The sequence below is a fragment of the Tetrao urogallus genome (genome assembly GCF_951394365.1).
Source record: "Tetrao urogallus genome assembly, chromosome: 10".
Taxonomy (NCBI): domain Eukaryota; kingdom Metazoa; phylum Chordata; class Aves; order Galliformes; family Phasianidae; genus Tetrao; species Tetrao urogallus.
In genome coordinates this window covers 20,000,728-20,013,957 of record NC_136823.1, presented here as the reverse complement: position 1 = coordinate 20,013,957, position 13,230 = coordinate 20,000,728, and the positions used below count along the sequence as shown (strand labels likewise).

At 39.1% G+C, this 13,230-nt stretch overlaps 1 protein-coding gene across 1 annotated transcript in view; it reads left to right on the top strand.

The window, feature by feature from the left end:
• FGD5 (FYVE, RhoGEF and PH domain containing 5) overlaps positions 1-13,230 on the top strand; it is a gene marked incomplete at both ends in the record, with an annotated part of 99,342 nt that overhangs the window by 65,738 nt on the left and 20,374 nt on the right. The window contains 4 exons of the mRNA XM_079540311.1: positions 1,487-1,643; positions 4,083-4,170; positions 6,573-6,623; positions 8,118-8,176. Coding sequence (XP_079396437.1) covers positions 1,487-1,643; positions 4,083-4,170; positions 6,573-6,623; positions 8,118-8,176 — 355 coding nt within the window. The remainder of the gene's footprint in view (positions 1-1,486; positions 1,644-4,082; positions 4,171-6,572; positions 6,624-8,117; positions 8,177-13,230) is intronic.

Here is a 13,230-nt window from a genome sequence, read left to right as displayed (position 1 = left end):
AGTAGTTCAGTTCATGTGCCTGGAGGTATTTAAGTGTGAACATAATACTAAGAAACGTGGTTTACCGATGGGATTCAGTAGGTCAGGTTGATTTTTGGACTTGGTGATCTTGAAGGTCTTTTCCAACCTGAGTGATTCTGTGAGAGAATAAGAACCTGCCTAGAACAAGACTCCAAATACCATTCAGCTAAAGAAACATCTGACTTTAATCCAGGATGCCAAGCTCCAGTCTATTAATCTCCCAGATTAACAGTGTTTAAGAAAATCACCTCTGCAGCCCCAAGCTGACTAAATCTACAGCAGCCAGCATAGTCCCTTGCTTAAGCTGATCTCCTGTATGACAATTGATGCCCCAAGCTATCATGCTAGGTTCCAGCAGGCAGTGTCACTCTTTGTGGCTGATCCCATCCCTGTGCTGCCATGGAGTTAATGAAGTCAATTGTATCAGGAGAATTTTTCAGTAATGATCCTAAATGCAGGGTGTGAGTCTCCTTATGAGCCTTATAATTTCAATTTGAATCACACAGTAAGGAAAGGGAAGGCTACAGAGAGCTGTATATTGGTTTGTATCCAGCACAGGGCTGCCATGAATGGTGGAAGGACTTAAATCGTTGAATTTGTGTTTATTTTATGATTTATAGAATCTTAACACAGAGATGCTTCTAGCTGTGATCTAGAATGACTAGTGCCTTATAGAAGTCATATCCTTACTCTAGCAGCATGTTGACTATTCCTCAAGGCAGAAGGAACACAGATGAAATGCCTTAAGCTCCTCTACAGTACAGAACTACACACAGGGCTGTGCGGCCCTGTGGTATGAGAGGAAAAAAGTGGGTTATGCTGCCTCAAACCAATAGAATCACATACGGCATTAGGGCTGCACTCATACAGGTTCCTAGGTCACCACTGCCCATTAGGTCTACAATAAGTCACTCCTGCCTGTGCTCTCATTGATGTTCTGTTGCCCTGATATCCCCAGGAACTCACATTTGTCTCTTAACTATGATTACTCTTGTGACATCAGATTTTCTCCATCAGATCCTCTTTTCTCCTTCATAAATAATTCAACGTTGTGTTACTGGGTACTGAGACAACTAATGGTGGAGCAGTAGTGAGCAGGGGGCATTGAGGGGGAACTGAAGATATGATATTACAGCTGAAGACATATTATTCCCCACAACCAGTTCTCAAAGCCCTGCAGCAGCTGAAAGGTCTCCTAAGAGATGCAGACACTGCGTCCTGAAAAGAGACATCCTGCCTGCTACAGACATGCAGTGTTGTGATGGCACTGGCATAGCCAGAGAATTGACAGCCCTTCACCAATCTCTCATTGTGCCTGATCTACAGCAGATTGCTATTGTGTTTGTGAAGTATTTCATATTTCCTGCCATTTAAGCTAGTCTTTAGCTGCCACTGTGGGTCTGATGAATAGAGCTGCTGCAGTGAGAGAGTTTTTGTTTACCTTTTATTCTTTCTGTGGCCTTAGGGAGGAACACCAGAAAGTTGCTGATGTTTTTCTCTCCAGAAAATCAAGACTGAATCACCACACAGCATACATTATGCAGTTTGACAAGAATTTGGCTCTGCTAGATGAAACCTGCCTTAAGTATTCCCAGCTGGCTACTGTCATTCAGGAATTTGAGGTAAGGCGCCCTTATTTTTCCACCTGTGTTGACACATGGCTGTGCCACAGGATTCACTCGAGGTGATTTTTTTTTTAATGCAACTCCATCAGTGTTGACCTCTCCTCACACATCTTGATAATAGAACTGAAGTGGGACGTTCACATCTGCATCATGTGCTTCTGTGTCCGCGTCTGTTGCCCATGCATTCTTCTATGTATACAGAATATATTTGTGAATATACAGACTTGTGAACACATCTTGCTGAAATATATGCTGGTAGTAGAATAGTTTCTCATTTATATATTAACATATAAATCCCAGTGTGGCTGTGTTCAAATTAATAACTATTATTGTTACTTTGTCTTCTTTCACTCCACTTTGCATCATTTTTATTCTGGGCCTAACCAAAATGAAGTTAGGGTTAGACTGCGTGAGTGCTTAGCTCTTAGCTGGGGTCAATCCACAACATCTTTAGAACTGGATTTCTCTGCGTTTTTAAATGCCTTTTAATGCTTCCTCTGCTTACAGAGGGTCTGGTGACAGCCAACTGAACTGCAAAGAAAGATACCACCTCCTCTGCCAAATGCAGTGCTCTGTTCATCCAGACTCCTTGAATGATTTATAAGTTTTGGGCCTGTATCAGTAAGCAAGAAACACATTTTCCATTGTCTTAACTCAGTTTGTTCCTGTTGAATGATTCAAAAACACTATCAAGATACAGCTGACAAAAATTGAGGCCATGATTCTTTGTTATATTTTAAAGTATTTGCAATATAGGCAGTTCATGTAATTTCAAAAGTGTAAAATTATTTGTCAGTGGAAAAGTCTAGTTGAATTACACTAGCTCTACTGAGATGAAATGGTCCAAGTCATGGTGCTATAAAATGTATCTAGAATCCATGTTTCTTTTTCTCTGGTAAGACAAGTAGCAATGATTACTTGGATAGAAGAGGGCCTGTGAAGATAAATTAGTGATCAGACCTTAAAGGTTATTTAGCCTGCAGCATATGTTAACATTTAAAAATAACATTCTTAAAAATAACAATTCATTTCAAAAGACAATTGGAAGTCAGCATTTATAAACAGATACTTTGCAGTTGCCATAATTACTTCCTGTTAGCAGATGAGGGGAGCTCTGATGGCTCACATTGCTCTGGACCTGAATCTGGAAAACGCAGGTTTTCTACTGATAGCCTGTGTTCCTAGCATCCCTCCTGACCGCCAGGCTATGAACTCCTGTCTCAACTATTAATCCTGGAGACTGGCTCTTATTTCTAAGAAAGCAGATGGAGCCCCTCCTAAGAAGAGAATAGCAAGATTTTACTTTAGAATCAGTAAGCTTTGTTACTTCTTATCCATTTGCATGTGTGCATGCACACAAACATGGGAGAGGTGTCTATCAGACCTTTCCTATCACATGTTTAAAAACTTGGCAACAGTTAACTTTCCAGTCTAACAACAAAGAATCGAGGTCTTCATCTTGGGGGTTGGACTCCATGATCTCTGGAGGTCCCTTCCAACCCCTACAATACTGTGATACTGTGATCTTGTTTCTCTAACCTGTGACTTGAGCAGTTATGGTAATGCCATAACATTAAACATTTCTTCTGCCTGGGAAAATACTGACTTTTCCCAGTCCTTAAACAGTTAAGTTTCCTATTTTCCCTTCTGCTCTGTCCACTTTCCTAAAGTGGAAAATGCTGCAGAAACATTAGTCAATGAACACTGAAACCCCTGAAGCTTGAATTGCTTTTGTACTCAATTCTCATAAAGAACCACCTGGGTTTTGTGCCATTCCCTCAGGGTCCTGCAAACTTTGTTTCATGGTTCCTTTGGAGATGTGGAGACTTCAGAAAACTGAATTTTGTGGATTGCTGCTGGTTTTGTAGCAGTGTTGAGACGCTTCACAGATAAACAGCAAATTTTTCCTATTTTAACTTGGTATCTCTGTAGTCAAAAGCAATAGGTTGAATCTAAAGGGGAAACTCAGTTGGAAAGTGCTGCCTTTCCATGTGTGTATTAAATCAGAACACAAGTTCTAACTAAATCACAGGAAGATGCTTTGTTGTATTTTGCTTAATTTCATATCTTGAAATAAGGTACTAAAAAGTTGGAGGCAGAAGAAATTTTCAGTTAAAAAAAAAAAAAGCTTGTTGATATCTGATACTTCTGACTCTTCATATGCCATCCTAAAACCTTTACCTTCTAACCAGTTCTTACTTTCCTCCCTCTTCCCTCTGAGTCCAGACAATTTGTGAGTGATGCCATAGAAAATAAATTGTTAAAAGTACTACCTTGTACTTAATAAATACCCCTTAGCACTTGGTAAACTGTGAATGATTCAGTGGAATTTTTGCATTCAACTGTTAGTAAACTTTCAGGGTACACATCAGGTGGAGATGACAGCTTGCTGCTGAGCTCACACATCTTGTTTCCTCTCCCTTCCCTTGAGGACAGAAGAGCTCTGGTGGAAGCCCACAGAATGTGAAACACCAGCTTTTGAAAGTGGTGCAGCGTGTCTTCCAGTATCGTGTGATGCTCACAGGTCAGTAAAACAAGTTCATTCTCGAAGGTACTCAGTGTGCTACACATGGGTGCCATGACAACTAAACTAGGGCTGGAGCAGTATGGGTGAGAATTCCTGGGAACTTCAATGTACTTAATGCAGGATTCAGGTAATATCAGGGAGCCTGGGAAGGAGCAGGCAATTCTTCAGCTCAACCATGCTTTAAAGGTCACTAAAAAGTGTATGCCAGGTTTTTTAGCCATTCCTTCCTGCCTTTCCCCTTTCCTGAGTCAGGAGAGGCAGAGTTCAGGAACCTCACTGCCAGCAGGCAGGTTTGATTTCATTTATTTCAGTGGCAATTGTCAGAGGTAATTGGGCACAGGAGTCACTGCAAAGAAAGGCACTCCGAAGTGCGTGCTGTATGACAGTGGCAAGCACTATTGCCTCCTACTCAATCAAAGCAGCTGTACCCAGTACTGTATCCTGAACCCCATGTACAATAGACCTAAGGTTAGTGCTAAACTTAAGTGAAGATTCCAGATCAATTTCTCCACTTTCTAGGAGGCAAAAATCCAGATTTATATCAACAGTGTATCAAAAAGTATCAATGGATCTCACCCTTGTGAAGTTTGTCAGATTTAAAATATATATATATCCTTACACAAAGATGGAGAAACGTCTTAAGAATATGTATATGTGTGGGTAGAGAGGGAATATGTCTTAAGAATATGTATATGTGTGCTAGATGAGCTAAGAGTGGGACAGTAGAAAGGAAGCTACAAATCTTGCTTATACTTAACAGCTGGTGAAAGGCATGACATACTAGAAAGAGCACCTAAAAATGCATCAGAGCAGAGGGGTCATATGAATTTTTATTCACAGCACACGTTAGCAGCAGCTCCATCTTGCTCCAGATACTTTGATCAGGGATGCGAGTCATTTTCCACAATTGATTTTTCCTTTTTAGTAGCAGCAATGAATTCTGGATGCCAATAATAGGACTTTTTTTGTCTGTCTAGCTTTCCTGCACTAAGGGCTGCTTCCCTGACTGAAGGTACCAAGTTGCCTCACGTGATTCTTACGGTCTCTTCAGTGCGCACAAACACCGCATCTCAAATGTGCTCTTCATTTCCCTTTCAGGAATGCCGCCATCACACTCCCAATTTCTCTATCCATTTCCATGGTCTGTGAGGCGAAATGCAAACATGAAACGCTCTTTTGAGGCAGCTGGAATCTGAGTGCAGCTGTAATGACTGGACATTCCCTCCATGCTTGAAGCAACTTGAGCTCCTCCCTGTCCCCTAGTATTGGCATTAACTGGAAACATGAAATGTTTTTTGTGCACTGGAATAATTTTTGCTGGTTCAAGATATTCCAGGAAATCAGCTACTTGGTTACTAGGACTGTGTGGGTCTGGAACAGTGCAGTCCTTCACATCCCCTAGACAGTGTTGAGAAAGAAGAAAGGGAAGGGGGGGGAGAGAGAGAAGGAAAAAAAAAAAAAAAAGCAGGTGTTTTTGTGTGTTCATAACTGTCTGTTCCTATCGGACAGGGAAGATTGTTTCATTGGGAGACTGGTTGCTAGTTACTGTACTTGAGCCAAAAAGAGCTACCCGCTCAATTAAATGTCTATAGCCAAGGACAGAGCTTGCAGCTATAAAAATAACATTAAATACTGCCTGATTACACCAAACAGCCCCTTCCTGCATGACTGAGTGCAGGCAGAAGCTTTCCTGAACTCCAGGCAAAAAGAAACTGAACTGAACTCCTGGCTCCAGAAAGCTGGGCAGTTATTGGAGTGCCACGGAGAGGACAGCCCCAAAAAAATAAATGTGTATTGGCAGGATGTTCAAGAGAACAGATATATGAGCAATGCCATTCCCAGCACATGGGCCTTTTTCTTGGCTGTAGAATTTAAGAGCTTGGATTAATCAGAGATGAATGAAACATGTCATGGTTACACTTCAATTGAAAAAAAAAAAAAAAAAAAAAAAGTAGTACTCTCTATTACAGCAATTAAAGGCATAAAGACTCAGGCAAAGAACAGACTACTTACATCAGGTATTAATATATAAAACGTCATTACAGCCAACACCGTTTATTTGGGGGGAAAACAGAATTTATGAGAAGAATAATTATTTGAATTATTTGTCAAATGGTGTTACTCCGCAATTATCTTGGCTGAGAAACAAGGAAATACTGTTGTTGTTCTGTTGTTTATGCCGAGTTTTGTGGTGAGTCCAAGTGTGAATCAGTTCTCTTGCACTGATTTTCAAGGTAGAATACTACCAAAGATCTTTCACTCTGGAAAGCGGCAATATAAATCTAATTATTTGGGAATGAAGTAGTATAGGACAGTAATATAAAACATTCTATAATTTTGCTAATCCAACTACAGATCATATGGATCTGAATTTTGATTTGTTTCATTATTTTCTACAGATTACTTGAATAATCTTTGCCCTGATTCTATGGAGTATGAAGCCACACAAGGTAAAATGAAATGGGTAGAACAATAAGTCCTGTTTCACTAACTCTGCTTCTAAAGAGGTGCCAGATCTATATTGAAAATATATAGAAGGGGCTTATTTTTTTAAGATAAGGGTTAGATGTAAGGTCTACAGTAATTCATTACTAACTTAAATGAATTATTAAAGGCAAGAACCCTGTCTTTTTCAGTGAAATGTGCGGACTTTCAATGGCTTTGATGTGATTAATTTACAGAAAAAGAAATGATCATGTGGTGATGCGGTGCTGACATTTTACTTCAGCCTCCATCATATGAAAAAACCCTAGTTCTCTTTGCCTCCATCCATGGCCTGGTCATTGTAAATCCAGTTGGGATTTGTCCACCTACTTGTTTGTATACCACTACCTTGAGCGTGCCTGCTCTCTCTTACAATTTTGGAGACACCCAGATTTGAACTATATATCTGTATACTGTATTATTTAAGACTAAGTAAACCCGGCATAAAGTGCATAAAAATCTGTTCTGCTTAATGAAGAACAGATCCTGAAGTGCAGTTGCTAACAGCACCCTTTCTAACATATTGAATGGACAAAGCAGGAGTCTCCTAATTCCACTGAAGTCAGAGGGAGGTTTAGCCTACGTATGAATGGTAGTACTTTCCAGGCTGAAGTAAGAAGGATAATGCTGTATTGAGGAAACCAGTTTGCCTCTCTTATAGTGTGAATCCAAAGCAACCCACAGCAAAAAGGACTGTGACTGAAGGTCAGTCTGTTAGGACCAATAGTAGAGTCTCACAAAACGTAGTACCCTAGTCACTGACTAGGTACACTGGCTTTAACAGCAATTTAAGCCAATGTTCAGGCTCTGTAGCTACATTTGCTGATCTTATTTGTGTTCAGTGCATGCTTGTTACACTTCTGCCCAGCAATGGTTCAGATGCTCCAAAATTAGGCCCAAAAATAAGTAGGATGTCCTGCTCCATAGGAAAAGAGATTTGAAATAAAGATCTAAACTGTTACACTGTTGCCCTTGGGCCAGCTAACAGTGGAGAATCCAGATATTAATTCATGTCATCACTTCATGCACACTTGTCAAAAAAGCATGTCCTATGCTCTCCCTTGGCAGTAAGGGAAGTTAAGTCACCTGGACTGCCATCCTTTTAGATGGTGGAAGCTGGATTACGTGAATCTATCCCTACCACAATATTCTACTTTTGTAAGTCTGTAGCTAGAAAACATCATAAAATATTTTTTGCTTTAAAGGAACTTCATGAGCTCTGTGTCAATACAAACACGATGCAGAGCTTTCATCAACAGAAGGATGTATCTTCTGGGTCTTGAACTTGTTGGGCAGTTGCATCTTGATGATGCCAAAAGATTTACAGAGCTGCTGCCAAGGGTTGTTTTTTTTTGTTTTTTTTTTTTTTTTTAATTATGGATATCCTTCTAAACAGAAAGGATTTGGGTTTTCTTCCTCTCTGACATTATTTGTGGCCTTTGTTTTACTTTGTTCTTCAGCTGCCTTATTCATTGTTTCTGAAATTGCGGATCAAGCCAATGAGAGCATGCTCCAAGGGGTGAGTGCTACCCTGATACCCTCTCTCCTGATCAACAGTCTTCTCTGTACATTTGATGAAGTGACTTCATATCTGTTAAATTCTGAAGCCTCCTGCAGGGTGAAGCTTAAGAGTTTATACAGAACTGGTTTAGACCACTGCAGATATGGAATAGGTAGTATAGCTGTGCAAGGTGCAAGTCACTGTAGCAAGCAGCACAAAGTGCTTTTTTTCCTTTTGGGATTGCTGAAATGGGATGTGACACAAGGAAGTGAGAGATGGCAATTTTTGTAGTTATGTTTTTAGTCTAGGATGGTTTTGGATATTAAATGCTGAAGTCATTAAATATGTGCTGTCAAAAATATACTCCAAAGTCATTTATGTCTGTTTTCCTCTCTTCTGGAATCCCATTTTACTGAAGAATTTATTCTGGTTTACAGTCTTGTAAACATTCAAGCAGCCAACTGGCCATGATTTTCATAGGGTATAGCTCATGGCTAAATTAAGATTTACGTATCTAAAAAAGTTATGTAGTTCTCTGAAGTAATGAACATTCACTATTAAGTCACTATGACATATTTTTCACGTGGTATCAGAATCCTAATTTACTGGCAAAGATAGCTGAAGTATAACTAGTTTTATGACCACTTGTTTCCAAAGATCTAGATCTGATTTTTATCTAAGATGACAGGAGTCTTGCTGCTGACATCAGTAAGGTGCCAGCTGGGAGGCAGTAGAGAGGGTCAGACATGGGGATGCAGCAGGTTCCAAAGAAATTCAACTTGGTGGACCTCCAGGTGGTATCATAGCTAGAGGAAGTATCTCTTTTTGCCTTAGCAGCCACTCATGCTTTCAGATAAATTCCCTACGTTATCTCCTGAGGCTCATTTATGTAGAACTATGTCTTTGCGCAGATGTAGCGTCCAGAGGAAGTATTTTGTTGTTGTGTTGAATCACAGTAATTCCAAGTGATAGGGAATGCATCGTATCTTTTGGGAAGCTGTTCATGTTTTAATTCTCACTCGGATGTTGTGGACTTTAGCAGTCTGCCTTGGGATTTCACTATGCCTTTGCTAAATTAGAGATCTCTCTCGCAGTGCAAACATCCTTCCACGTAGTTAATTACAGCTGGCACTCAAGTTGCTTCTTCATTATTTCATCTGCTTAGCAGAAGATGGTTATTAACAACTACTCAGGCATCATAACATGAAATCCAAGGGACAATGAGGAGAAACCTAACCGTAAAGGGGAGAAATGAAGTATCAACTCATTTTAGCGGGAGTTTGTTTTCAAATAGGACTTTAAAGTTGAAAGAACAGGGAATTTGTAAGGGAAGACATGCTGGGGGCCATTATAGACGCATACCAGCACTGCTGGCTCAGCACATTTCCTTTAATGCCTTTGCCTTCTGGCTGCAGGGTGAAGGGGTAAGGCAGATGAACCCAAGAGCCAAGAATCTCAATTTCTGCTCACATCTGACAATCCCTGCTGCTCAGATTTAAAAGCAGCGTCTCTGATGTGTGTGCCAAAGTCATAAATGCAGCCCATGTGTTCGTGGGCTGTTTTAGAGCACCATATTCAGTGATGATCACTTCATGGCCAGAGAGAGAAAAGAGCTGAATCTGGTAATAGTTGTATCAGAAAGACATAAGTTGTAGTTAAAAGTACATACAGTTTTGTGAATAGAGAAACCTGGCTTTGTGGATCTGATTGCTATACCTTCCAATATCTAGAAACTGAGGCTAAGGCTCTGAACCTGCTTTTCCTGAAGTCAGTGGCAAGATTACTGCAGATCAACATGAAGCCTAACTAGTAGGTTTCTGGTTTTGTGTGGAGACAATCTTAAGCCATGGGAACAGATCAAAACTTTGAGCATCCTGAGGTTTAAGGTTTTAATGCCAAAACTCAGTGTTTGGAACTACACTGTCATAGTGAGAACTTAAAAAGGGGAGGGAAAAAAAAAAAAAAAAAAAGCTTGGGCCTATTTTTTGTGTCTTTTTCCACTTTTCAGTGTCAAGCTTCTCAACTCCCTGCTGTCCTACCACATCTAGCTCAGAAAATTTTACATAGTAATACTGGCATGACTGCTATGTTGGTATGGTTCTGTGACAACCCAAAATCTTTCCAACCTTCGCTTTAGGAACAGCATTTCTTTTACTTCTCCTGATTACCATAGGAAACACTGTCTTTTTAACCGTCACCACCATTAGCAATGAACAGGAGCCTGCACACCATGTTTGTACGAGTTTGCACCAGAGGAGGTGACCCGCTGTCACGCTGCTGAGATGCACCACCCACCCCTCGCTGTGTTGCATTCGCTGTTGGGCCTACATAAGTATTCATTAATCATCAATCGCTGTCGGTGGGCGCTGCTTTTTCCACATGGAGGAGTTCAGTTCCATATTTTTGCTTCCTCTACACCTTTTTGTCAGATTGCCCCTCTGCTGCCATCTGTCACACATTTCATAATGGGTTTAACCTTAGGCATTACTATTTATATATATTTTATATATATAATATAATATATATATAATATATATTATATAATATTTATATTTATATGCCACTGTATCAGGCAGAATGAGGACAAAAGTTGTGAGGGAAGTTTCTGAAGGTGGAATGATAGTTGCGTTGCAGTCATATGTGTAATAGTGAAAGAGAAGCAAAGAAGCATAATAGAAAGGAGATGCATGGAAATAATGATATTATATGGACTATTTCCAAATAATTTTCACCAATAATCGATTGATTACTGTACAAACACTGTACTGCTACCAGACAAGCGCATCTAGACAGCAGGGAGGATGTTGTTGAACAAGCCTAAATTTTACCATAAAAAGAAATGTAATCTAGCCACTTTACAGAATGACTCTGAAACCCTGGACTTGCTGGACAAAGCTTTCAACAGGTTTGATTTATTTTCTCCCTAGGCATAGGCTTCCCAGTCATCCTTTTTCATTAATAAAACATTCTTTGTACCAAAATAAAAATTTTATTTAATTATATAATTGAGATCTCAGGTTTTCACCATAATCTCACAGGTTTAGGGACACCCATATTAGAGGCTGAGAATTGTAGGAGTTTCTATCAGAGCAAGGTCCCACATCTTTTTGTGGTTCCTCTGCTTCTTTAGGTTTTATTCAAATATATGGGAGATTTGTATGAATACTTCTCTGTGTAAGAGAGTGGACAGAATCAGATTTTCATTCCCACTGCAGTGAAATCAGTGGAGTTATATTACTGGTGGAAATAGTCATGAAAGTTCAAACCCTGTTTTTTTGTATCATGGGTTTTTTTTGTATAAACCAAATAACTCAATTTTGGATTTTGCCTATGGGGAGAACCTCCAAGAAGATATCAACAGAGAGCATCAACGTTGGGCTGAATGCAATTGCACTAAGACATGGGTGTTAGTTTGCTGACAGCGCTTACAAATCTTTCAGCTGACTCATTTTGACAACAGCTGAGTTTTTTGTGGGTTAGATTGGCTCTGCAGGAAGCCACGCCACGCAGGAAGGAAATCTAGTAGTAAGCAACAGTTATCAAAACAGCAAATAGAGATTCTCTGATACTTATGGCTAAGGAATAAGCAACTTCCTTTGAAGTGGTAGTGATTAGCTTGTAGCTCTTTCATACTTTTTATGAAAGATTGATATTTACTGTGGTGCATTGCTGTGAAATGATTCTTATCTCCACTAATCCACAGTTTAATTTGAAGAACATCACCAGACCCACTGTGTTTTATAGACAAAACAGGCTGTATAGTATTTACTTTAATGTCTGTTTGGGAACAGTTTCATCACACATTCCACACTGACCTTTACACTTCATTTTTTTATCATACTGTCAGAGCGTATCTACTCTTTTTGAAGCTATGGCCTGGAAGAGATGAAATAAAATCTCCTTCTCTCCTGTCTGTGTGAACACTGTGGGTTTTGTGAAGATTCTCACGTTCATGAGGATTGAAGTTCAATATTCTGCGATATCAGAGATAGCTTAATATCCCAACGAAGAAGACTATAACCAGAGGTTCTGTTCTTCCTCTCGGATTTTCAAAAAAATGCAAAGAATTTTAGAAGTGTCTTTAATTACAGTGCAATCTGAACAGAGTAACTCAACTTAGTGTTAGCAACTTGACATGCAATCAGCTGAAGTTCTAGCAATAATTGGGTTTGGCACGTATCTGGAAAGAGGAAGTATTCTGCTGCTATTTATTAATTGATCAAACTATACTCTAAATATCAGACGGGAATACTGAATTATGATCTATATCTTCTGCAGAATATAAAAGATTTGTTATTGGCTTTTTTGTTAATAAATATAATATTTGTTAATAATTATAATATTCTTATTATATCTTATATATAGATATATAATATATCTTATTATAATATAATATAATATTATATAATATAAATATAATAATAAAAATAAAATATTGTTAATATAATTTATTATAATAACAGTTCAGCACACTTCCCCTGGGAACTATTAGCCCAGGACTTTCAGACATATTAGCATAGTAACTATCTGCATAGCATTCTTCTCAACTATGAAAATATTATTGGCAGTTTACAGATGTGCAAGTAGAGGCAGAAGTTGTGCCATCACCATATAGCATTGAGTCTATCTGTAACTCTTGGAGCCATCCACTACTTGAACTGATCAGGGTTTGCATTGCTTTTTGCACTTCTTCAATCTTTTAGAGGTCTTGCAATGCTAGAAGAGTAATAAATTATTGTAGCTGTTAGCAGCTGGTGAATTTCTGAGGAGGCAGTACTCCTTTGTGGATGCAATGGTAATATTGCTTGCCATACGGAAGCTGCAGTTCATTGCTAACCTCTCCAGAGAAGGATTTTAGCCACTCCATATTTGCAGTACTAACTGGGTGGAGCTTTGTTTTAATTTTGGAATTCCAGCTTTGGAAGGGTATTTAACAGAAGAATGAATAGGGTTTTAAGAAAAATGAAAAAAACTATTATATAATATATAACTATTATATACTAAAACTATTATAAACAGAGTGTTTTAGGGAACTCTAAGAAAATTATACCCTCCTAAACTGCCCGCATTTC